This window comes from Cnephaeus nilssonii (assembly GCF_951640355.1).
Source record: "Cnephaeus nilssonii genome assembly, chromosome: X".
Classification (NCBI taxonomy): Eukaryota; Metazoa; Chordata; class Mammalia; order Chiroptera; family Vespertilionidae; genus Cnephaeus; species Cnephaeus nilssonii.
The window spans coordinates 9606005-9633142 of record NC_137071.1 but is presented as its reverse complement, the minus strand read 5'-3'; the positions used below and the strand labels follow the sequence as shown (position 1 = coordinate 9633142).

The 27138-nt window shown below is 37.0% G+C and overlaps 1 protein-coding gene across 4 annotated transcripts in view; it reads right to left on the bottom strand.

Annotated features, from left to right (window-relative positions):
* Nucleotides 1–22009, bottom strand: part of CNKSR2 (connector enhancer of kinase suppressor of Ras 2) — a gene marked incomplete at its 3' end in the record, with an annotated part of 244478 nt that extends 222469 nt beyond the window's left edge. For all 4 annotated transcript variants that reach the window (XM_079765478.1, XM_079765479.1, XM_079765480.1 and 1 more), the window contains exon 1: nucleotides 21606–22009. In XM_079765478.1, the coding sequence (XP_079621604.1) occupies nucleotides 21606–21669 (64 nt within the window). In that variant the 5' untranslated portion in view covers nucleotides 21670–22009. The remainder of the gene's footprint in view (nucleotides 1–21605) is intronic.
* Nucleotides 22010–27138: the final 5129 nt, after the last annotated feature.

Here is a 27138-nt window from a genome sequence, read left to right as displayed (position 1 = left end):
CTGGTCAGGGCACATGCCCAGGTTGTGGGCTCGCTCCCCAGTTGGAGGTGTGCAGGAGGCAGCCAATTGATGATTCTCTCTAATAATAGATGTTTCTATTTCTCTCTCCCTCTCCCTTTCTCTCTGAAGTCAATAAAAATATATTAAAAAAATTTTCAGTCTACTATTTTACCATGATCTTTTTTAGCATACATATTTAAGAGCTAAGTATTTTTTATTTTATAGTCAACTATTTTCATGTTCTGAGATACTAAAAATGTACTTTTATTTGTAAGATGCATTATAATCTATGTGCTCATTTGCCATTAAAATTTCAGATTAGTTGTTAGATTAAAAATGATGAAATCTTATAAACAAGTTTTCTTTAAAAATATTAAATGTTAATTATCATCATACATTCAAAGATAGCCTTTGGCATAAGCATTTACATTATCTAATCTTAATATGGAAATAAACTAAATCATTCTAAAATATTAATGATTTATTATAATTTCCTTGATTTTATTAGATAAGTAAAATTTGGAATTTTATGAAGTTTCTTTTTGCTCTAGGTTTCAAGTCCATGTCCTTAGATATCCGAGGACACCACAGAGTTGTGCAGGTTGTATACTGCAAACCTGCAGAAACATATAGGGATAGTGAAAAGCTACACAACTGAATGTGGTAGCCCTGTTTATTCCTTTTTTCTCATCAGAGTTGGAAAGCATTTCTTCCAACTCAGCAGGGTGTAAGAGAATTCAATTCAACTCAATTCTGACACTACCTACTTGGGGATAGCATCAGACTCCACATGTAAAAGGGCTCAGTCCCACAAAACGAGCCTCTAATTAACAGCTGTATAACTACTGATTTGGAAAAATATTAAGGGTCACATTCCAGTGTTGTCAGGGTTGTTGAGATTGGTTAACCCATCTTTAAAATATGGAAACAAGCCTCAATTCCTTAGGTCTTTACTGTCCAAGATGCTTTAGTTTTACCATATCAAGTTACAATATAAATGTAGTTAAAAATTACAAATTTATGGGGAAAAAACCCATAACTAAATTAAGAACTCAAAACTACTGATCAAAATAAGCCATAGGCTTTAGTTTAATTTTTCCTGGGATTAGACATTTGAGAAACATTCCAGTAACAGCATGTGCCAGTTTGCCATTTGTCATGGAACATGAAGAGCGCAGGTGGCTGCCAATGATGTGAACTTTTCCTAATGGCCCAAGAAGTATGACTCAGTGCTTGTCCTGGGGTGACCACACTTCTTATGGTGGCAGGAAACGTGTTATTATTCCATCTTTGACAGCAACTAAAAAAAAATGTGTGTAATGCCACAGTTCATTCTCCAGTGATTAAGTTACATAATATTGCCTTTGTTAAAGGATGACAAATCTTGAAAAATACAGTACCTAAACCTTAACACATAGAAGAAAGTATTCCTAAAGGACAATAAATGCCATTAGAAAGAAATTTAGAATAGAAAACACACACAAAGGTATTTCAGTGGTACTTCACGTTTTTATCTAGTTATTGAATAGTTGGCAGCACACATAATACAAGAGACCTGCACATATTAAACTTGAAAAAAATCCATAATATGTTTTTTATTCAATTTTTTGAATACTTTTATTTATGTAGCCACTTCTCCCTATTTGGCATCCATATACTGGTATTTAAAAAATAATTACCTGAAATCTCACTATGGTTATATAATTTACTGACCTTATTAAAGCACTAATACATGCAGATGTCACCCTGCTGTAGTTACTCTAAATTGTAAATAAATAATTCTTTCAAATCAGAGATTCCAACTATTGAGGCTTTAACTAACATGGAGACATAAGACTGTTGGAAAGAGAAATCAATGAGAACAATACAAATTATGCAATATCTACTTATAGGAGAATATCTATTTAATGTAAAGGAGGACATCACATCAAGTAAGCTCTATGAACAAATTTTAAAATAATCCATTGGCCTTGATCTTTGATGTATCAAAGACAGGTATTTGTAGTTGACCGGGACCAATTATTCCAATTTACAAGGGTGGGCAAAAGTAGATTTATAGTTGTTAGTATGTGAAACATAGCTTATTCTTGTATTATTATTTATTAATTAATCACTGTATTACTTATTTGTATTATACCAATAAAAACTGTAAACCTACTTTTGCCCACCCCTGTAATAATTCTAGTAGTGTGAATGAGGTTACTTAAATACAGTGATACAGAAAGTTAAAGAATATAGGGTCAAAATTTATTCCACATTTATAGTTTTAGATACATGTATATTCATAATTAAAATGGCAAATTACTAAAATAAGTGAATTGCAATAGATTATTATTCAGCATAGCAAACCACTTATTCAGCTCTAAACAGACCACAAAGTCTACTGTGTGTTTGGACTGGGGTTTAATCCTGTTGCACTGGACTTCACTAACAATCTACAAAGCCTAAGAAAATGAGATTTAAAATCACTGAGTCCAGAGCCCACAGAGATTAGAAGACCATCAGGAGAAGTTTTTCTGGCAGTTAATAGAATTTTAACTCCCTGTAAATGAAGTTAGGCATACTTGGAATCTTACATTTGATTATGATAAAATAAAATCTAAACCAAACATTCATAATGAGGCGATTATTCTACAAAGTAGGCCTATTGCACGTGTTAATCAAGACCTGTTCTATGCCCTTAGGCTCTATAGCAGCGGTTCTCAACCTGTGGGTCGGGACCCACAGGTTGAGAACCGCTAGCAGGGTCGCCAAGACCATCGGAAAACACAGATATTTACATTACGATTCATAACAGGAGCAAAATTACAGTTATGAAGTAGCAACGAAAATAATTTTATGGTTGGGGGTCACCACAACATGAGGAACTGTATTAAAGGGTCACGGCATTAAAAAGGTTGAGAACCACTTATCTATGCAATATATGATTTCTGAGCCTTCATATATTGGGTTGTTATACTAATTTTGCTACTAGAAAGACATGAATTTAGTCCTTTAACCTCTCTGAGCTCAGCTGCTTTCAGGTAAGATGATAGCATAGAACCAAGAGATTTCTAAAAGTTCTTTTTTATTTTAACTTAAGTAATCTGTATATTGTATTGTGTGTTCACCACCCAAAGAATAAAATTAAACCTTTTAAATTCAGAATGTCCAACTGTCACTAGGAGTCACTAAAGTAGATATAAATAAAATCAAGAATAGCCATCACTCATTGCTTCTAAACCAAATAAGCGAATAAATAAAAAAAATTAGAATCAAATAATATTAGAGTTTTAAAAGAGAAGATACCACCTGACATATTTTTATAGCAAAGGAATGCAGAAATCCAAATTACCCTAGGTAACTCTGATGCAAGTAAAGCTGTCTCAGCCACTTGATATCAATACTGTCTTTCATTTTTAAATTAAATTTATTTTTGGCATTCATTTAGTTAAAATTTACATGATTTAAAAAAAAATGAGTTACAAATGGCTCAGAGCTGACCCACCCCCCCAAAGGAAAATCCAAAGTTTGAATGAAATAATAAAATCTGTCATGTTGCTGTCCTGTCATTTAGAAACATATCAATATAAAAAAGATGGAGGAAGTAGCAATGGCAACAAAATCATGGTGAAAGAAGATATTTCTCAAAAGCTTTAATATCAACATTGTCGTCACACTGTTATAATGATTAAAACAAAGCTCTTAATTTTTATATTTTAAAAATTCTACCAAATTTTATATGAGTTGGATAGATAGCCCATTTTTCCAAAGAAAACACAAATGTAGGTCAAAATGTGAAACCTAACAAGAAAAACAAAACTTCTGGTAATTAAAAAAAGCCAGCATACTAGCTTTGGGAAAGTACACTTTCCAACAACCATTCCATACAATATTCTATACAAGATGAAAACTAATTTGTAGGCTAATGGTTCTCAATTATCCTCAATCCAAATACCACTTGTGACACATGAATGAGAAAAGGCATTGTTTTGCCATTGATTCTCTCTTGTTTTCAGTGATCCAAGCTCTACTGAATTGGTTCATTTGATTCTTACAATTGACTATTTCTTCTAGGAAAAGTCAATACATTCTTATCACTTAAATTAAGCTCTAGTGCTTATAAGTACCTGTCATTTTCACTGCACAGATTCAGTGTTTAACAATTTTGATATCACAGTGTACATGACTTTTTATGATAAAATTCTGACAAAGCCTGAGAAATGAAATTTCAATGATCATGAACCTTTTGGTAAAATAATGCTGAGAAGTACAAGGAATCATGATATGCAGGGTCTACTACTGAGATGAGGTGTTTATCTGCTTCAGACTTAGGGATGGCAGAGACATCAACAGCAATGCCTTATGACCCTTGTATTGAATTCCCTGCAGGAAGAGAGAGAGATACCATTCTAATAATTATGCAGAATTACTTAAGTAATCCTTGGACTCAAAGGAAAAAAATGGTCTGGAGAGAAATGCTCCAATAAAGCTGTTAGAGAAGTTAGGGTACACAGAAGACAGAAGCTAGTAAGAGGGAAAGAGTTCTCAAGAGAGAGCCAGCCTCTTGAAATTTTTACTCCATATACATTTTTAAATCAGTATACTCTTCTTTGTACACCATGTCTTAAGGCAAACTTATGTGAGCTACTAGTATATTCAGTAATTTATTTCTAATTGGAATCCTTAAAAAACCCTTCTCCATAAAGATATTTGAATCCTGTTCAGTAATTAATTAATTAATAAACAATTATTTTGCCAGTGTCAAAATGTTACTCCATTTCTACCTGGAATGTATCTTGACTAATTATTCTTCAGAATTCCCTATAAAGCACATTTTCCTAATCCCATTTTTAGACAAAAACAACAACAACCATCACAAAACAAACCTGAGGGTTTGAAAATTGAAGAGATGAGTTAAACACACACAGCAAATACAGGACATAAGTGAGGTGGGGCCGAAACTTGAGAGAATTGTAGTTCCAACCCAATCCTACAGATAATTTGTATTATTTTCTACATACAGTGTTTCCTACAAGATATTTATCCCTTTAATCTCTTTTTAGTCATCTGTATGAAATGTAGAGATGGAAGAAGAGAACAGTAGGATAGGGAAGTGAGTCTTTGGCATGGCTACAGGGGATAAAGATGTTCTCAGCAGCCTTGAAAGGCATCATCTGGCATTTTCACTTGGGAAAGTAAAATGCTAAATCATGGCAGCTAACAAAATAGTGGTTACTATACAATGATTACCCTTAATTAACTTCACTGAAGAACTCCTGTCCATCTGCATTCTGAAGAAGCTTCCAAGTCTACTTCTTGCCATCTGTATTTCTTAAGTAATGCAAATCACACAATTTGCTTCTGACATTATGTTTTTAATTATTAGAAGACTGTCTGTATCACTGCAGCATGTAGTCATCCTAAACCTTTGTAATTTTGTTAAGAAAGTGTCATTGGAAAGTTGTGAAAAGAACTTCAATCTAAATATCGCCCACCTATCCTGAGGGAGAGTCTATCATAGAATAGATATTGGAGACTCTTGGAAAGTCAAATCATCCTTTCCACTCACATATACAAAGACAGCTTCAAATCCTTGATATTTAATGTACAATCTCGACAGATTATATATTTTTAAGTTATCTGTATTGCTGAAAATATTACAGATGTCCCCCATTACTCCCCCCCACCCTTTGATTCCTTCTAGCCTGAACCCACTACCCACAGCACAGGTTGTTTTGTGATTTCTTTAAAAGCAAAGCGTTCTTACCTTACTAACACAAAACAAAGCAGACAAATGAAACAAATGCTTCTTCATTCCTGTGAGCATAGCTTAAGAAATACTTTGTACAAAAAGCAGAAGCATTTTGCAGATAACAAATTAATGCATAGCCAAGCTTGTACTCACAGAGCATAACATCAGGAAAACAACAAGACAAGGAGACAGTTATTAGACATTTACATCAACATCAGCAGAACCTCACACTTACAGAGGTGGATTAATAACAAAGAATCAAGTTGAAATTATGATAATTATAGCATTTCAATTTACTAGTATTGTGGCAAGAAAAACATATCGGGTTGATGCATTAAATTCCAAGTCACAGTTTTATCTTATTAGACACTATTCCTTTTAGAATTTTCACTCCAATAAACTAGTCAACAAGAAAGATCTTAACCAAAAAGATACAGGAATAAAGTACAAGTATTAAAGTAGTACTGTTTTGAGATCTAATTGAATTTCTTGGAGATGTGGCCAAAGGAGGCCTTTAGCTATAACCACCCTCATATCCAAACTCAGCTACTAAACACACTATATGACTCCATAATACAATGTAAATAAGGTGTTGCATTTAATGAAAAAATAAAAATGTTGACTTTCGTGCAGAAAAGCAATGGGAAAAGGTCACTTATTCAATTTCAGCATTATCTGCCCTAGGCAAATATCTGCCCTAAGTAAATGTGTGTGACATATTTATATACACATTTATATACTCAGCTGAATATCAATTATTATAAAGCCCAACATTTATTTGCTCAAAAATTTTCACACCTTGTTTAACATTCTGACACTGTGTCTGCAGAAAACAGAAACAACAATTAGAAGGAGTGTTGGGTATCGGGCTTGGTTAACAGAAGTTTAGAACAGCACAATCTTCCATCTCAGAGTTCAACTGCAAATTTGTTAGCAGTGAAGTAAAATAAGGAGATGGAGCTAACTTTTGGTGGTCTCCATACCATCCTATCCCATGAACATTGTTTCCTTTTCTTACACACATTTCCTGATTAGCAAAAGGTTAAAAAAATATTCAAGTAAAAGATTAATTTCAGTGGAAGGGAAACAAGGCATATCATTCATTCAAGAAAATTGTTTTTGGTGTGCTTTTTTTTTCTCTTGTGGAAAACATGAGGTTTACACAGGGAAGTAAAGCAGAAGGGTTCTTGATACCAACACAGGGCCAATGTTGCTCCTGCGAACATTTTGAGAATTGTAAGGAGTTTGAGGATGCCAATTGATAGCTAGATCAATGGATGCAACAATTCCACACTAAAGAACTGCTTGTATCTCACTTGAATTTTTTGTTTGTATTTGAAAATACCTTATTATTAACACTCACAGAGAGGCAAACCAAAGCTATTTCACATACAACATAGTGCTTATTTTGGTGATTACCAAATTTGAAATGAATTCCAATTTTTAAAAATTTACACAAACTTTTTATTTTAGAATAGTTTTAGAACTACAAAAAAGCTGCAAAATAATACAGATAGTTCCTGTATACCTCTCATTCATATTTTTTACTAATAGCTCACATTATGATGATACAATTGTCACAAATAAGGAACGAACACTGGTATATTGCTATTAATTAAAGTTTACACCATTTTGATTTCACTATTTTTTTTCCTAATGTGATTTTTTCAGTCCCAGGATCCTATTCGGAACATCATCGCGTCTCATTTGCCTCCTCTGGGCTGTGCTTTTTCTCATATTTTCCTTGTTTTTGATGACATTGACAGTTGGAGGAGTACTGGTCAGGTATTTTGTAAAATATCCTTAACTTCGTGTTTGCCTAATATTTTTCTCATGCTTAGAGTGGAGTTAGGGATTTGGGGGGAGGAAGATCACGAGGGTGTAGTGCCATTCTCATAACTTTATATTAAGGGTACATGTTATCAACATGCCTTTTCACTGATGATGCAAACCCTGATCACCTGACCAATATAGTGTTCACTAGGTTTCTCCATTGTAAAGTTGTTTCCCCTTCCCACCCTCTACTCTTTGGAAACAAGTCTTTAAGTATAGACCATAATCAAGAGGTGGGGAGTTAAGTGCCAACTCCTTGAGAGGAGAATACATAAATTATTTGGAATTCTCTGAATGGGAGATTTTTCTCTTTTCTCTCATTTATTTAGACATTTATTTACATCAGTATAGACTCTCAGATATTTATTTTATACACTGAGTTATAACCAAATACCATTTTTGTTGCTCAAATTATTCCAGCTTTAGCCTTTGAGAACTCTTTCATAATGGCTCTCAAGTCTTTAACATGCCCTCTTTGAGCACTTCCTTGCTTTCTTGCACTACAAAATGTTCCAGGCTCACCTTCAATAATCCCTCTCCAGTCCTAGAATCTGCCATTTCTCCAAAAAGGTGTGGTTCCTTCCCACATGACTTTAAAAAAAATGTTTCTTTATTGATTTCAGAGAAGAAGGGAGGAGAGAGATAGAAACATCAATGATGAGAGAGTATCATTGAGGAGGGAGAATCATTGATTGGCTGCCTCTTGCATGCCCCCACTGGGGACCGACCCTGCAACCCAGGCATGTGCTCTTGGCCAGAATCAAACCTGGGACCCTTCAGTCTGCAGGCTGATGCTCTATCCACTGAGCCAAGCCAGCTAGGGATCACATGACTTTCAGTAATTCTTCAAGATGAATTAATAGGATGACATATCAAATTAGTCTAGCCTGTACTACTCCTAATATTAATTTTTATCCCAGTGTCTATCAGTTCATCTACTTTTCCATTTTCTTATACGAAATGACTTCAGAACTTACTGCTTTTCTTAAATCCAGATAGGCTCATTATAAATAGGCAAAAATATCAATTTGTCTCTTCTGGGATAGTCATATTGAGTACCTACATATAGAAACCAATTTTGTTTTTTATAAATTATTTTCCTTTTTTGTTACAATAAGGGCATTGCGGGGAATTTTAAAAAATTATGTGAGTGGATAGGTTATATTATATATTTATTTCAGGAAACATTACATAATGTCTGTTATATAAAGGGAGTATTGGGTCCCAAAGGATTGATGTAAGGAAAAAAGAATAAGGTAGACTATAGTGTGTGGACTCTATCTGGATCCCAATTTAAGAGAAAAAAAAACTATAAACTGTTTATGACATTTGTGAAACTTGAACAACTTGAACAATTAGATATTTAAGGATATTAAGGAATGGATTTTTGGTGTGATAACAGTGCTGTAGGGGTGAGTGTGTAATGTATACCTTTTTTAAGTATTTATTTTTTTAGAGCTACACCTTCATTTTGTTGTGATCGCATTACTGGTGTTTTGGTGGTGAGAAAAATGTTACTAGATCCCAAGATACTATTCTGCTGTATTTATTTTCTCTGTGTGTGTTGGTCACAAGTAAGAGATAGACTTTTATATATGGTAAGACCATCTATATATATAAAAGCCTAAGCAACTGTTACAACTGGACAATAGCTATGATGCGCCCTGATCACCAGGGAGCAGACACTCAATGCAGGAGTGAGCTCCCACAGCCAACCTCTCATAGTCCCTCCCCCCAGCCGGCTGTCCCCCATCAGCCCCAATAAGGATTGGGCGAGATGGCCCCAATAAGCCACGACTGCCAGCCAGGCTGAGGAACCCCACCCATGCACGAATTCGTGCACTGGGCCTCTAGTATTTAATAAGCAGAATAAGCTAGCAAAGCAGCCTCATTTGAAAAAAATCTCAAAATTAGGAAATATTTCCTTTAAACATTACACACATCTTAAAGTGAAACGTTGTTGGAGATTTATGGTCTTACCATATTTAAAAGTCTTTCTCTTACCAGAGTGTTTATTAACATAGGATGTCAACAATTATTTAAAGGAAAGTAATATCCCCAAACAAAATTAATTTCAATTCATATGGGTTTTAAAAGATAATGAATGCTTTAGTAGAGAAATAGTGCTTTATATAATCAAATGGACAAGGCTAAGGCCACTTTAAAATATTTGATAATTACCATAGCTCACAGCTGTTTTTAATGCCTATTGTCCTGGGTATTGTGGTAGCTTTCATGCATAGTGAGACTTAAAATCATTATCTCCACAAAGAACAATTTAAGTTGCTTTCAAATATATTTTAAAACTTCCAATCTAAAGCAAAACTCACCTCAAAACTATTAAACTAAAACAAGGAGAAACAGAAAATATAATCTTTGTGTTTTTACTCTGAATGAATCTGACTTTAAGTTCCTAAATATATGCTAGAACATATATATTTCAGATAAACAGGCAAAACCATATGTATCATTTTAAATATGTATACTGTAGATGGAATTATACCTATCAGTACCATTTTACAAGTACTCAACTGATCAAACATCTCTAGCTCAACTTGAGCACTCCATATATTACAATGATTTCACAAGTTTTTTGACTGAATATGATTAAATTTTCACTAGCAATTAAGTTCCTTTTGTGATTCACTATGCTATTGGTCTATGGTGAAAATGTTTCCAAACAAAACAAAATAATTTAAGGGGAACAATTAACATTTAGTAGGTATGTAAGACTTTCAAAGCTATAGGAATGCACTGAATAAAATCTGCTATTCAAAGAAACACTAATGAAATGCAGATAGCAATACTAACCACTGCTAAGTAAATCTGGACAAAAGAATATAACAGAATTCATTATTTCTACTAAAATATATGCTGCTTATGGACATCTATTATCAGGCACCATGTACTTTTATCGACAATCCTTTTAGAATTAAATATCTCAGCCCTGGGTTGGTAGTGGCAGTGTAGGTAGATCTTTTGTCCAAGTCTAGACTAAACAGAGGAGAGCATTAAACTCCCGGGGTTGACATCAAAATAAGAACAATATCACCAAGACTATAGTGCTCTGTGTCATCTTTTTCAATGGCTCGAGTCCTATTCTGAGTGGCAACACATCCCCCCCACCCCCGCCACACACACACACACACACACACACACACACACACACACGCAGGATAGAGACCAGAAGGACCTAAGAACTATAGCCCACCTTAGCACACACTAGAGAAGGTAGGTCTGATGGAGAGGGCATCCACATCTTTGAAAGTATTCCCAGGATTCCTCTCATGTAACATCTATCTCTGGTATAAAAAAAAGGCAAGGTGGCAATATTATATATTCTGGAACCAGTTAGAAAATTTTCAAATTCTGTTTCTTCCACTTATTCTTTATTCATTCTTCAAAATACTTATTGAACACCTGCTCAATAAATATTTGGGTATACAGGAAAAGTCATTCAATGTTTCTAAGCAAAATCTTCTTCATCTGTAAAACAGGGATAATTTGAACCTTTCAGGTTTAGGATAGGCACTAAATAATGCAGAGAAAGCATGTAGCACAGTACATAGTATACAGTAAGCACTCAATAAATATTATCTATTATGAGTTCTGCCTCTGAAGTTTGCCAACAGAATGCACCCTTTCTAAATAAAAAAAGCTGACATTTATCATGTACTTACTATGTACCAGGCACCATTTTAAGTACACCACAACTCTATGAAGTATGTAATATTACTACCCATATTGTACAAAAAAGAGAAAACCTGACAAGTCACTTAAACTCTCCCTCTCTAGGATCACACAGTTAGGAAGTAATGGAGCCTGGATATGACTAACCCAGGCATCTGATTCCAGTGTTCTTTACCATATACTATATGGTGCCCATTTTTAAAGGGTAGAAAATTCAGGGATTTTTAAAAAAATCAAGTTTGAAGATAATTATAAACAAACATGAACTGTGTTCTTCATCCATGAAAGTATAAATCCAATCCAGTAGAGAAAAAAAAAGAATTTATGCCCAATCTAATTCCATCACTGAACAGCTGTACAATCTCTGTTGAGCTGCTTAACTTCTCTACGCCTTACCTTGATAAAGATGTTAATAACTGTTCCTTATCTCACTTTTAAGTATTACTAATAAACCTGTGAAGTGAATGAGACCCTTCCAACTTGGCTGAATGAGGGGAAGAACCAAGCTGCATCAGAGAATGTTTAAAAAGTATCCCCAAAACAAAAAATAATGATTCTAAGTGTGCAGAAATTCTAACTTAAAATTCAACTCATTTATAGCTAGCATGTTTACAGTATGGAAATGGCTCCTGGCAAAGTACAGTACTTCTGGGTCAAATAATTTCTTTCCCATCTGGGTTGCATTATTAGGTTGATCAGCAAACCCTTCACACAGTTAAAGAGTTAACTTCAATGGAAGCCTATTGAAATTATCACAAATCCCAAATAAACAGGATCTGAATTTTCTTTTACCACAATATATTTAAAATATTACGTCTAGGGATATACTAGAAAGAAAAATTACTAGTATGTAGCCTTAAATATTCCATAGAATAAGCTTCTCTCTGTGTGTGACAATTCAATATCAAACTGAAAGCCTACTATCTGACAGCTAGAAGGCAAGAGAGCAGCAGCCTTCTACAGGAGGAAACCTGCCACTGGTTTAATCCAACAGTGATATCAACAGAGACTGCCACAAAACTCGCACCACGGCACCTAGCCCTGCCATCCACATTGGCTCTACATATTGAACTTGGTCTATACAATAGACTCCATAAAGCAACTGGACTACATGTCTGTTTTAAGCACCATTAGTAAAAACTCTATAACACTTTATAGGTTTTTAATATCCCAGTGGCTTGTTTTGAAAGCCAAATATAAATAAATTGTACAAAATGAAAATATGAATTTTCTGATCAGCCAGGAAAAAAATAAACTCCCATATACACATATACAACATACCAAAATTATTACAAGAATTCAGCTGTGTTGATGAAATTAATCCTTCAGCATAAATACTTAAGGCAAGTATTTTAAAAGGTTTTATTAATAAATTACATCATAAATAAGTCTCACAACTTGCTAGAAAATAGAATCTTTCATAATCTTTGGTAAATAATTTGAAAAAAGTAAAATCCAGGATCTAAGCCTTCCACTAATTTTTTTGTAGATATTACTTGAGAAAACATATTCAAGCCCATTTTAAAAATAGCAGATGTGGCTGAAACAAAACAAAAAGTTCTAACAAGCAAAAAAGTAATATTGGGCAATACTTTAAAGACAATTAACAATGTGGTTTCTTCTTATCTATTATGTTATCCGATGACCAACCCATCTAATAAGACTAATTTCCAAGAACTTTAATGTCAAGTAAATATAAAACAACAAGTGTGCTATCGTTGATATTAGTTTTGTAACGTTTTTATTGTGGCAAATTATAATACAATAATGACATTGTGAGTTTGGAGCTTATTTAATAAATTTTGGTTCTTAAAACAATTTTGTTGTGACAAAATATTCAACAGATAAACACAGAAAACTGAAACAGCAGTTACTGTACTTGAGTAAAATTAAAAATTCATGATTTTATGCAAATACCAGCAACCCTTTCTTTCCTGAAATTTTAAGAGTAAGATTAAGATAATAAAAAACTTCCATTCGAATTAATAATTGTAATTTAAATTGAACAAGAAACTAAACACATATTTAAAGTCCCCAAATTTCTAATGTTTAATAGTTACTTGTAATTCAAATCAGGGCACAGTTGCAATCCACTGTTTTGCAGCACTAACTAAAATATTTAAGCCTGGAGGTATTGTTTTATTAAGAGTTAACAGACTGGCATACTTATATTAAGGTCTTAAAAATTTCATGTATTGTAGTTTATATACTAAGCATTCTAAATTTGGGGGAAAGAACATGCGTTATTAGAAAATTATCTATAACTTACCTAGTAGTGATTATCAGAAGCATGTAATTCACTAAATCTGCAAGAGGCACCTATATTCAACAAGTTAATACTTTACAATAACTCTCTACATAGGCTCTTAACAAGTGCCCTTAAAAATTAGTCCAAATAAATTTATATTTGGTTTAAATATTAAAATTTATTTTTCAAAATTACAGGGAGAGCTGGGAAGTTATACAAGAATTGCTTATTTAAAATGCATATTTGAATATCTTATTTTTATTGTTACTAATAAAAATGTAAAGTCAAAACTAAATAGAAGATAATGATTCTCATTAAGCTAAAGGGCTATTTTTCCATTTTATTCTCCAACTTAAAAAATAAAGGATATTTTCTTCTCACAAGAGAAAAAATATTTTAATTTCTTATATGAGCATTTTTTTAACTTTTATAGAAGGATAAACTTAAGGCATTTTATCAATTTCAATCTACCCTGCATTTCAAAATATAGTATATATAGTTACTTATTTTTTTAGTTATTTTCCTTTTTTGGGGTTATTTAGCATCATTGATTTTTAAAAACTTTTAAAAATATTATTTTTATTGATTTCATAAAGGAAGGGAGAGGGAGAGAAAGATAGCAACATCAATGATGAGAGAGAATCATTGATTGGCTGCCTCCTGCACACCCCACACTGGGGGTCGAACCTGCAACCTGGGCATGTGCCCTGGCCAGGAATCAAACCATGACTTCCTGGTCCATAGGTTGACCCTCAAGCACTGAGACACGCATGCCAGGCAATTTTTAAATTTTAGTTTTATTGTTGACACTTTACAGATGTCTCAATCCCCCCTCCTTTGCCCACCTCCACCCAGCCCCCCCCCTCCCCTCATGCCATCACCTCACTGTTGTATGTGTCTATGGGTTATGCATAGATGTTCTTAGAGTTCTTTTAAAAACACCAAAATGAAGAAACAATTAGAAAATTTGTCTGAAAGAAAACAAATGCTTAAGAAAAGGGATATGTTTTAATTTTTAAAATAATGTTTGCCTATTGTGTTGGACTATTAAATGATAGCAGCAAATAATATTTATAGCATAAACACAAGTGTTATGAATTCATTGAAATTATTAATATTTCTTAACAAAATTAATCTAAACCATGATTTAGATAACTGAGTTGGCTAGTAGTGTTACACAACTATGAAATATGGATAAAGCAACCCTACTTTCACTGTATCCTGGCACACAATATATGACTTGGCACTGAAGTATCCATTAGAGAATTATAAGGGATTTTACATGCATTGTCATTTAGGAAAGCAGATTTGCTGACAGACAAGAAATCTGTGGACAAATTTATTTATTCCTTCACTCAAAAAATATTTCTTGAGTGCCTACTTTTCATCATATACTTTCTTTTGCCTTGTTATGCAAAAAACATGTGGTCCCTGCCTTCATCAAATAACAACACAAACTAATGTAAAAATAAAACTGGCAAACAGGATAAAGATATACATGGCACCAGGAGAGCATATAACTGAGGATTTGATGTGGCTTAGAGAAGTGGGAAGGCTTTTCTGAGGCAGTGGGGGGCGGGGGGGCGGCGGCGAGGATTGAGATCTGAAGGATGAGTCAGATTTAACTGGGTAAAGAACAAAGAAAGGTAAGAGAAAATATATTAAGTGCAAAAAGGCCTAGTGCTGGGCAAACAGAAAGAAGGCTGGTGTAGCCTACCTTACAGGCAATAGCCAAACCTTCAAGAGTCTTATCAGCCATTTTAAGGACTTTGATCTTTATTCTAAAAACAGTGAGAAGCCATTCAATTTTTTAAGCTAATGAGGATGAGAAGTGTAAGAACAGGATCAGATGAGAATCATTCCCAAGAAGTTCATCCGGACTACAGGTTGAACAAACAAACAAAAGTAAAACACTATGTTTATCATGACCTTGGCTGAAAATATATTTTGTCACTTGCAATAGGAGAAACAAAGGAAGCAAAGTACATTAATTTTATCTTTTCTAAACCCAACCACCACTTCTCAAACTTTTCCACTGATATGTCCATAATCCTGAAGGGACTCATAACCTTGGGAGGTCTGGGAAGTGCAGCTTCAATCAGCCTGCTGCAAGCCTAAAATTCCTGTTAAGCCTCTAGTTTCATCTTTTAAATCATGCCAGTTTTACTTTCTACAACATAAATATAATACCTCTGTTAGAGTCAATATAAAAATGCTTTTAGAATACATAGCAAAAATCAACTCCGGCTTCTTTCCATGTTTTGGCTTTTGCAATCATAGAAATGCACTATTTTTAAGGAGCACAGGCCTACTGTATATATGGATAATGTGAATTCACTCACTGAATGTTCTTCAATACCAGGATTCCATAATTGAACACTACATTTGCTGTTCTTTAGCCAGACACTAAACCATGACAAAAATCATAAAACAAAAGCTTTAGACTATGTTTTTTCAAATTACTTCCCCTCCCTTCCCCTTATAAATTAGTCCAGATGATCCATCCTTCCAGTACTCTTTACAGAAGCTAATCCTTCACCTTTCACAATAAGCTTTGTGTGTGAGGTGCTATAGGGAAGTCTCGTAGAAAGCTAAAAATGTCATTAAGAACAAATTAAGTCCTAATCTGAGGTCACTGTGCTGTAAATGAAAATTATAACTTATCATTGGTTTAAGAACAGCATTAATATTTAAAAGCCTATATTCATTCTTCATGTAAGAATTTGGGTCAGTAAAATTCTAAATATCCAACAACATAATGTTAGTGATGTAATTAATCTTCAAAAAACTCACTTAAACATTATTTCCAAATTATCCCTGAGAAACAGATTTGAAACAGCTGTACCAATTCAATACACATTCTTTGTGGGCTTATTTTTGGCAGGCAAAGTTTTATAATGTGGTATTTATTTAAAGTCAGGACATGATGAGATTTTTATTGTTTTTGTAAAATGCAGATTTGTTCTCGTACTTTTGTGCCACCTACTCATAGCTCCTCCCTCACTTTCCTTCTACTGCCCACCTTTCTCCTTCCATCCAACAAACAGTAGACACAACCCCTCCCTGTGGTTAATCACCCCATCACAATTCTAGTCTCCTGCTGTGCCTCAACATTTAGAATACACACTTCTTAGAATATGCCTTAATTAAATTGCTTAAGCAGTTGCTAAAATACCACCTTCCCTACGGATCCTTCCTTAGCTACTAAATCATCATCTTCACTTTTCACTGGCGAATGTATACATATGAAACCTTAAAATTTACCAAATATTTGATCATATTTGGTACCCGTCTCTGTCTTGTCATAGGTTTGTCAAAGTCACTGCCATCCCTTACAGAGACTAATTTCCCCCAAAGCAGGGAATAATTTATTTAAAACAACCCATTAAAGTACTTCCATAAAGAAGTAGTGAGGTCATTATATATAAGGACCAGAATACATATACATATACTCTTTTTTCCTAATCTGCATTAATCATGAGTGTTAACTTAAGGAGCAGACATTAATGACACTATAAATAAAATGTTTCTTGTGAACTAAACTTTACATATTGAAAAGGTAGATTTCGTTTTTGTGTAAAATGACAAGAATTCTCATTCCAAAAATGTCAAATCCAAAGTAGGTGATTGTTGGTGACTGTCTAGTCACATTGCAAATCAGAATAAAACTAATTTTTCTAAAAGGAAGTGATATGACCAATTTGATATTTTTTCCTCAAGTTCTTGTCAGAATTATTTCTGATCTCTCTCTCAAGAATGTTTAATTCAAAATTTTGACATTTTCATTCATCCAATTAATATATATGTCAATCTCATCTCTGAATCCTATGAGGGGGAAAATACTGAAAAGCATTGTATCTGTCAAAACTTCATCTTATCAGATACAATCTCCTTTATAGAATTTAAGATTTATACTAAATTGACCTTATTTCATAGCTGCATTTTCCTCTTTTGTAGGGTTGTATGCAAACATTGGTTTTATCTTTGCTTTTTATACCTAAAATAATGTATTTCATTTTCTTTCTTTCTTTTTTTTTTTGTATTTCATTTTCTATCCTCAAGATGGCTGAGTCATCGGGACAGAAATTGGAAGTCAGTGAATGCTTCTTACAGAAAATGGTTTATAGTAAACAGGAAAAAGTAGAGCAGTTAATTGTGGGATGCTTTGAGAAGAGGCTATCTTTAAAATTCAGATTATTTTAGGAATCACAATAATACAAGAATGGATGGAGCGAAGTTACAGAGACCATAAGAAAAGAGTAGTAAAGCAGGGCATGTTGGTTAACTCTGAAAAAACAAATCTCATTTTATTAGATCCAGAAAAGGATTAAGATCATTGGGAAAATTTCATGAAAGGAGCTGGTTCTAGAAAATAACTTTATCTTAGTCAAGTGGATATTTTGAAAGAGTTTTAATGTTTGAAAAGGTGTGAGAAAAAAACTGGAATTACTGGGTGTGACACGGACAAGGAAAATTAATCATAACATTAATAATAGGAGCACTAAAGTGTTCAGAGGATTTTACTATCATTCAGAGGACAAAAATGGAGACTCAAATAACTGCAGAGTATGAGGCAGTTCCAGGCCATGCAAGTGAACATATAGAAATGATTTTAGAGTAACAGACTGAGCAAAAATTAGAAAGTTATTGGCCTACTTTTCTACCTATAGCTTTTTCTAATAACTGCTTTGCTTTTATTTACTATAAAAAGGTTTACATTTTACATTTTTATCAAACCCACAAGAGGACTGAATGCAATTTCTAATGGGAAAAAAATTTAGTTTCAAATGCTAAGTGATTTTGATTTTCTCAAAAATATTTTTGTAAAATTCATTTTTAAGGTCTATACCATATTTTCAAATAGCCTGAAGTACCATCAAGATAATCTGGAATATAACTGCTTATTTTACTGGCTCATGAAGAGTTCATATATTTACTGGAACTAACACTGACACTGTGTCACATCAAATTTTCATTGTGAACAGAAAATTCTGTATTATATTTTACAAATAGTGGAATTCAGGATGAGCAAAAATGCAAGTGGTGCCTTATATCTTTACCAATAATTAATACATAAATGTAATATTTTTGTCTCCCTTAAATATACTTTAATAAAAAGTAACAGATCAAAATGAATTGCAATGTATAAGTGGTCCTTCGTAAATAATCTTGAATATATGCTACCACAGCTTAATAATCTTGTCAGCCTGTTTCTCCCCCACGTACCCGCCTTCATTTTCCCTCTCTGCTTATTGAGTTTCTAGACCACTTATGTAAATTGTCTGGAAGTATAAATGTATGGCCCTCCAATTCTTATGTGCTTAATGGTTCCTTTTCTATTTACTAAAGAGAAAACTACCCTAGAAAGAGCATAAATCATGTACCTTACTATATCGAGTTGTAACTATTTAGGATTGGAACTAGTTGAACGCATATGCTATATGCTTTAAATATTAAGGATGATGAAACCATCACATTAGGAGCATGCTTAACTTCCACAATGTTTCAGTTGTTCTCAAGTCCTGTTCATTCTTTGGTACTGCCTTAATAACACTACATGTTACACAACATGAAATGAAGTTTAGCCATTCCAAAGCTACAGCCTAAATTAGTTGACTTTTAAACATTATTGCATCTGAGGAAAGGGTGAAAAGTAGTTCTAAATGTGTTTCGTAAACTATTTTGGGAAAAGTGTAAAAAGGGGAAAATTTATTAGATAACAGTGTAAGTTATAAGTTGAGGAAATGTTCGTTTCATCCAACTAATAAATCACATTTTCTGATATCTCAAATCACATTTCTGTAACATTTATAGAAATTTCATCAGTAAGCAGTTTGGACTTGAAAAATACAGATGACATCAGTTAGTCTCTTCCAGTCTAATGTGTACAAGGATACACAAATTCCATCTTGGCAACCTCACTAATCTTTTCAAGTAGCTCAAAAAAATGTCACCAACAGGTATGCAAATTAATTCAACTTGAATATAACAGTCATTTAAAGGGCAGCTAACAATGTTAGGCTAACTTCAAAGAAGCTGCAGTTTAGGCTGGAGAGATTTTGAAAGGACTAGTGTACTTTGTGTGTCAGAATATGTTCATCATATGTTCTACTTGTTTCAGTGGACCTGAACTGTAGAGACAGGGGAAACTGCAAGACTGTACTGGGAGGGTGGGAGGTGAAGAAGATGGAGTATGCAGCACTCAGTTCAAGCATCATGGGAATTTGTGAGAGGTGGTCTGGAAGGTAATCTGACTCCCATGGAGCCAAGACAGCTTTGCTTTGAGAATTTTAGTAACAGACTCAAACTAAAGCCACCTTTTAGGCAAAATTCAAAGAAAGGGCTTAAATTAATCATGCCTGCTTCTTGAATATACCCTGCTCTTTCTTCCATGACTGAGATACAGAGAAGACAGATGTTTGTCGGTATCTGACAATGGGGGGGCGGGGGGAGGCTGGTGGGAATCTCGGAAAGCAGAATTTAAATAGCAAATATGAAAAGAGAAGAAGAAACAGAAAAGATGAGCCACTGCAGGACGTTGTCTTAGTCATGGCACCCATGGCACGACACCTTAGCACAATGCACCGCATACAGGGGGGCAGTCGATAAATCATGAATTCAATTGAATGAAATACACTCCCATTGCACTGTGCTTTGCAGTTACAAAGCACTTTCTATATGTTAGAAAAGAAAAATGAAGTAAACAAGGAATACATGGGCATATAAGGGACTAGAAGGAAAGCAAATGGATAAAGGAAAATCCACAAGAATAAGCAAGAAGCTGAAAAGGTTCGGGAAAAGAGAGAGAAAAAAAAATTGCTTCTCCCTAGCATTCTCAATCACTTCCAATCACCCCACCTTTCATTCTAAAGTACCTGGATCTTGCAAAGTCTGCCTGTTAAGCAAGCCCTAAGAAGGGCTCTCTCATTACAGCAGGCACATTTTTCACAAATGCTAAGCCTTTGGTCCCCGACTAATCTACCTTGAGTCTGTGCCTGGGAAAACCACAAGCAAAGCTGTAACATCTCCCAAGTGTGGCCAGTAGTCATTTATTCAGTTCCATTCATTCCCTGTCAGCATTCCCCAAACCTTAGGGATCTTAAGGCAGGGGGTGGGGTGGTGGTGGAGAGCTTTAGTCGTGAGGTGTGTGTGTGGGGGGGTGTCCTCTACAGGCCCCTTAACTCAGACAACAGAGGGAGATAGTGAGGCAGGAAAGCCCAGGGACTAGAGAAAAGCCCACAATTGCGACTAGGAGGGCGAGTATGTATAAGTATGGCACTTAGAAATTGCCAGGGAAAAGAGTGGGGGAGAGCCTTCAAGATGGAAGAAATGAGGAGGCATTTGAATGCGCATTACCTCTCACCTGGCGTCCAGCCCCCAAGAAAAAGCCCTGAGGTCCAAAGCCTCAACGGGCCAGAAGAGGAGGAGGCAAAGGATGCGGGGTGATGCGCTGGAGGGAGCCCACAGACACGAGCACGGATGCTGTCCCAGGGGAAGCCTGTTTTCCTCTCCAAAAGTAGAGCATCCCATGAGCATCCTCAGCCCAACCTGGGGGAGAGGGGCTGCTTCCTGATCCAAACTGGGGCGGCTGCGTCCTGACCCCGTTATGTGGGCTTAAAAGTTGCCCGGAGAGTTGGCGCTGGGAAAGGCACCTGGCAGGGGCGGCTACCGAGAGGGCATCAGGTTTCCCCGGGAACAAAGGGGCTCCTGCAGGGGCGACCAGCCAAGCAGGTCCCTTGGGGGCTCCTCCCTGGGGGAAAAGACCGGGGGTCGCCACGTCCTCCCGGTTTGGGGACGTCCAGGGGGGTCGGAAAGCGGGCAAGATGCGCCGATATTGCGCCGGGATTCCGCAGCAGGGCTTCCAACCCCCCTATCCTCCCGCGCTCCCCGCGTCCCTCTCCAGCCGGGGAGCAACCGGCTGGAGACAATAGGAGAGCGGGATCCCGAGCCCCTGCCGGCTCCGGCGGACCCCCGCCGCCCCTCCGCACACCAAGATCAGTCTGCGTTTAGCCCCGAGGGCGGGCTCGGCCGTCCCTTCCCTCCCGCGCGCCCGGACCCCGCACCCTAGGGCTGCCTCGCCCTCCGCACAGCGGTCATTACCTTTCATCCAGTCCACTACTTGACTCGGAGACCATTTGCTCACCGGTTCCATGATCAGAGCCATGAGCACGGGGTCGGTTCCGCGTGGGGTGCGGAGCTCAGACACAAAACCAACTCGGCTGTCTGAGCCGCCTTCAGGTGGGGTGCCTCGCTGGCCGCTGCCGCGCGCGGCGGGCAGCTCGGAGAAAAGCGGCTTTTGTGTCGAAGTCTCGAGGCTGCGATGTGTCTCAGCGCGAGGCGGGCAGCAGCGGTGGGAGCCGCGAGCCGGAGGGAAACGCGCCGCGACCACTGCGCCTCTCGGTCCCTGCCGAGGCGGCGGCGGCTCCGCCACTCCCTTCCTGGGGTTCGTCCCTCCGGGGCTTCAGTTCATGGCTTGCACCGCCGAGGGTAGCGACGCTACGGGAAGGAGCCGCCGCCGCCGCCGCCGCCGCACGCCCGCAGCCAACTTGCCCGCTCGCCTCGCGCGCGGGAGTGAAGCCCCAGCACGACCAACTGCACGGCGGAAATGACGAGGGGCCTCCTGCCACCCGAAATATCTCTCCGCAGCCCTCGGGTGCGGGGCGCGCGCGCCACGAGCCCCCCGCCCGCTCGCGGCCGCGCGGTCCCGCCCCCGGGGCCGACGCCAGGCGCGCTGGTGGCGCGTGCGCGTACGCGTGCGCGCGCCTGCACGAGCCGGGAGCCCGGGGTCCGCCTACCCGTCAGGCAGGTGCGGGGCGCCGCCAGCCTCGTGTTCCCGCCCCGCCAGCCGCCCCGGGACAGAAGCGCGCGAGGAGCGCGTGCGCGGCGGTGGCGGAGGAAGGCGGCGGCGGCGCGAGCCTGAGCCCCGGGTCAGTCACTTAGGTGCCCGGGGCGGGAGCACGGCCCCCAAGGGCCTCGGAGCGGACGCGACGGCGGCGGGACGGGCCGCCCACCAGTTGCTGAGGCTGCTGAGGAGGTACCCGCTGCCCCGCCGCCGAGGGGTGGGGGACCCCGCAGAGTGCCCAGTTACAGCTGGAGCCCTGGCTTTCCTCGCTCCCGTCCTCCCCGCTCCGGAGTGGGCTCCCGAGGTGGTTCCCGAGCCCCGCGCACGCATTTGGAGCCGGAGGCGTGGAATGCCGCGGGCGGGAACCGGGCTCCGCCAGCCAGAAAAGCAGCGATGGGGAGGCAGGAGAGCCGGTGCCGGGCCGGGACCTGCCAGGGAGGTCCAGGTGATACTGAGACAGGTCGGTCCCACGTGCCTTTTGAAGGGCTCTGTGTTGGGTTTCCTCCAACTCCCCGAAACGAACGCGGAGAGCGCCCAGAATCTGTTTTAGAGGATGTCCTTTTGTTTTCAGCTATTCCAAGATAAGAACTGAAGGAGGGGACACGGATTTCAAATGAGTGACAAATTGTAAACAACGTGATTCTTCAAAACTTAGGTACTTCACTTGCTATACAGCCCCGAGTAAAAGACAGCCTAATGAAGCTTCACTTTAAACCACAAATAATTAATCTTAGAAAGTATAGATGCAAACTCTCTACCACCGCATAGATATTTTCTCTTTGTCATCCTTAAATAGCTCTGTTCAATAAACAAAAACTCATTTTATTCCCATAACCATTTCAATAATGTCAACAGGATTTGCCAGTTCCTGCAGTAATCCATCTTCTCTAGTTCAATTGCATGAGATGCAGCATAACTGCCACATTTCTCAACTGACATGAGTTGACATCCCCCCACCTCCCCCACACACAAAGTACTGAAACCACAGTATTTTGATATTTTCAAGCTAGTGATACAAACCAAGTAAAACTTAAGATGGTCTGTCTGTAGACATGTTTATTTTTCTAATAACCCAAACTTTAAAGCATATGGGAAATTTTGGAAAGAAACTTAGAAGATTATCTAGACAAGTCTATGCGCAGAGGATACAGGCATAGCACCATTCATAATCTAGATTATGGTTGTGATTTGCAATGATCTCTTGGCTAACCAAGTATGAAAGGTATTTTGGAGTGCCTGAGTCTCACACATTGCACCAATATTTCTAGAAAAGATCATTTCCAGCATTAGTAATTTATAGAGTAGTTTTATGTCCAGAAACATAATGGAATGAATGCGTTGGGAATCATTAGAGGTTACAGTCATAGATGTTAAAAGTAATTTTATCAAAATAATAATGAACATTAATTGAGCACTGTACTAAGTAATTTACACACACCCTCAAAACAGTTCATTAGCCACATTTTACAGATGAGAAAACCTTGGCTATCACATTCGGTTCCTATCCCCAGAGTCCATTACACATAGTTCAATAAATATTGAATAAGTTAATGAATAAGGCTTAAAGAGATTAAATAAATTTGCTGGGGTCATGACACATGATTGTAATACTAAGTTAAGGCGATTCCAGAATATGAACTTTTAAAACTAGTAAGAATGGTTGTATCAGTGTCACAAAAAGAACAGTACTTTGGAAGGGAAAGGCCCATTGAATGTTAACATAAAGTTAGCTACAAAGGAGTCCGATGGTTGCTATGAGTATTCATGACCAGTACCTAACCAGCAATGTAGGAAGTGAACAAATTTGGCTGAAACATCCAATTGCATATCCTGACTGGGCTTGCATGACAAGCAACCAGACTATTCATCATATTGCAAGCAAGTTTAAAGAGAGATGTTTGCATAATGAATAGAATATCAATCAAAACAAATGCCAAAGAACAGGATGTAGTAAAAATAAAAGAGATGGGGAAAAGACATGTAAAGAGGATTTTGAAGAACACCCTACATCAGAATTAAGTTGTACATGTTCTCCTATTTATGTTCCAAGGAATTTATTTAGTCTAGTCATCTGAGATAAGTATAAAAAGTTCTAAGATTTATAGTCAAAATATGGCTGTGGAGTCACCAAGGCCTTAGGTATTTATCCTAAGCCCTTCTCCTTGAAGTTTCCCTTAAAAAAACATTTAAAAAATTGTCTTTTGTTTTGACAATATACTTGGTATTAATTATTTTACTTAATTTGTTCAGAATATAACTGGATTTTCACTCTAATATTCTTGATTTGGGGAGAAGAAATATGAAAGCATTAAATCATCATTGCCTTCACACTTTTACTCTTAACTCCAAATGACTCAGCTAAATCTTTTCTGCATTTTTCTTTCCACAGTTTTTCATATAAACTAGCGTTGATATTATTTTGCCTATTATTAAAAATGTTAATGTATTGCCCCATTGTTGTAACTATAATTTAATGTGATTATGTACAAACTTTGGCAGCTTAATTTTGGCCCATTTTTGTAAGTGTAGTATAGTGTGATTAGATGCAAACTTCAGCAGCTTAGTTTTGCCTTCTCTTAATGCACAATACAATTTCAAAGATTAGGGGAAAAGATATGTTGTCATAAAATACATACGAAAACATAACATACTAAATGACATGATGTCACACATACTTCAACAGTCTAGATATAAAAGGCAAATGATTCTTTGGAAGCTGACTTGGGTTGTTTTTGGAAGCAAGCAGAGGCGAAATATTACATTAATTAAATTAATTGGAGACATATAACTTGTGAGGTGTTTGCAACCTTATCAAAATAAATCACTTTAAATCATTTTTAATTCAATTGTTACAGTTTTGTCTTTTTATTCTCCCTCTAGATTTCAATATAAAATTAAAGTCTCTTGACTAAAGTATTTCCGATTAAGATTTTATAGTGTATATAATGAGTTTAAGTACTTCTGACATGGAATTTACAAAGGTCCTCTGACTGGAATCTAGGTGTTCAATGGATCTGACTCTTAGGGATTGGGTCAAATAGGGAGGAGCCTTCCATTGGAAGGACCTTCAAGCTTTTGTCTCTTTGGGGCCAAAGACAGGAGTGCATAATATGAATGTTTCTTACGGAGCTACAAAGTGAATGTCTTTAACCTTCACATTTTTCGACATAGTTTATTTTATAGGGACCTCAATTTTCATTTCCCATTTCTTATGCTAAGAAGCTTGCTCTGCATGAGACCTCAGGCTTGCAATGAAAGATATATTTTAATGTGTTTTTTAAAAAATTATATAACATTTAGACAAAATGTCTTGCAGAGTTCTGGTGATTTTCCCAGTTTGCTTTATAGTGTTTTGTTGTTGTTTTGCTATTGCTGTCTGTTTAATTTTTAATTTTCTTGCTTTTAAAAAGGAGTAATATTTTACCATAACTTATTTTTCTCTCTTTTATCTTTCATGTTTGAATGATTAGTGACAAATGACAACACAGAGAGAATAGCTATGAGGGTAGTCAGTGTCCTAAAACAGAGCCCCTCTTTTTTCTACTTAGTTTTGCTCAGATCATTCCTATAATATTTAAAATTTTATTTTATTGTTGAGAGTATTATGCAAGTCCCCCATTTTCCCCCCTTTGCTCCCCTCACCCATCTCCCCAGCCCTCCACCCCAGGCCTTCACCTGTCTCTTGTCCTATAATTTTAAAAGCAGGTGTTCTATGGTAGACAAGTTGTATACCTTGTTCAGAAACCTTAGTTAGGCAGTTCTGATAAGACTAGTAGTGATAAAACACAAGTTATTCTCAAGAACAATATGTAAAACTTGCTTCAGAGAAAGCTTAGCAAAATTTCTGGAAAAATGTTTTTATTACCTTGCAGTGTAATTCAACTAATAGTAATGAGTTAAAAAATGAATAAAGAACCAAAACCTTTGATGTAACCAATGACCAGATAGCAATCTTTCTATGCCACCAGTAGTTAGAGAAGCAAGTAGGAAGAGACCTTTAACTATACTAGTAAATGGGCCTTCAGTGTGCTATTCTGGGCCAAACCTCATTTTTAGATTATCAGGGAAAAGCACTCAGAGACTATAATTCAATTAATATAATCCTTTCGTTGCTGTTCTGCCTCTAACTTAAACTGTATTAAATCAAGTCATGTCCTTTCCAGACCAAGATTCACAGCAATCATTTCTGGGTAAAAAAAAATTGGATCAAGTTGAGATTATCCCAATATGGTTTTTAAGGGCTCTTTCCAGGTATTCTCTGCTATATTAATCAGTCTAATAAAAATCCCAGAGCCCATCTAGATTAGAAAACCTAGTTTTCTTAACACATTAAGCCCTAGCCCATCAGGAAATTTTCTGGTGCACTTAGAAGCTATTAATGAAGAACATATAAACTTATTATTCAACAAATGTATTTTGAATACTACTAATGAGCTGACCCAGGTTGTATCTTTTGATCAGAAAAAATTAGCTTGATGTTGTTGCTATAGAGGTGACCAGAATGCTCATAGACTGGTAGGGGAAACAGAAACATTCACAGTTAATTTAATAGGACAGTGCCTTAAGTGCAATGATAGATGTGTTCAGGACTACACTGAGTGGCCAGATTATTATGATCTCTGAACGCATAATAATCTGGCCACTCAGTGTGTGTGTGTATATATATATTAGAGGCCCGGTGCATGAATTTGTGCATGGGTGGGGTCCGGCCAGCCTGGCCAGGGGGAGGGGACATGGGCGGTTGGCCGGCCTGCCTGCTGGTTGAACTCGTGGTCAAGGAGACAATTTGCA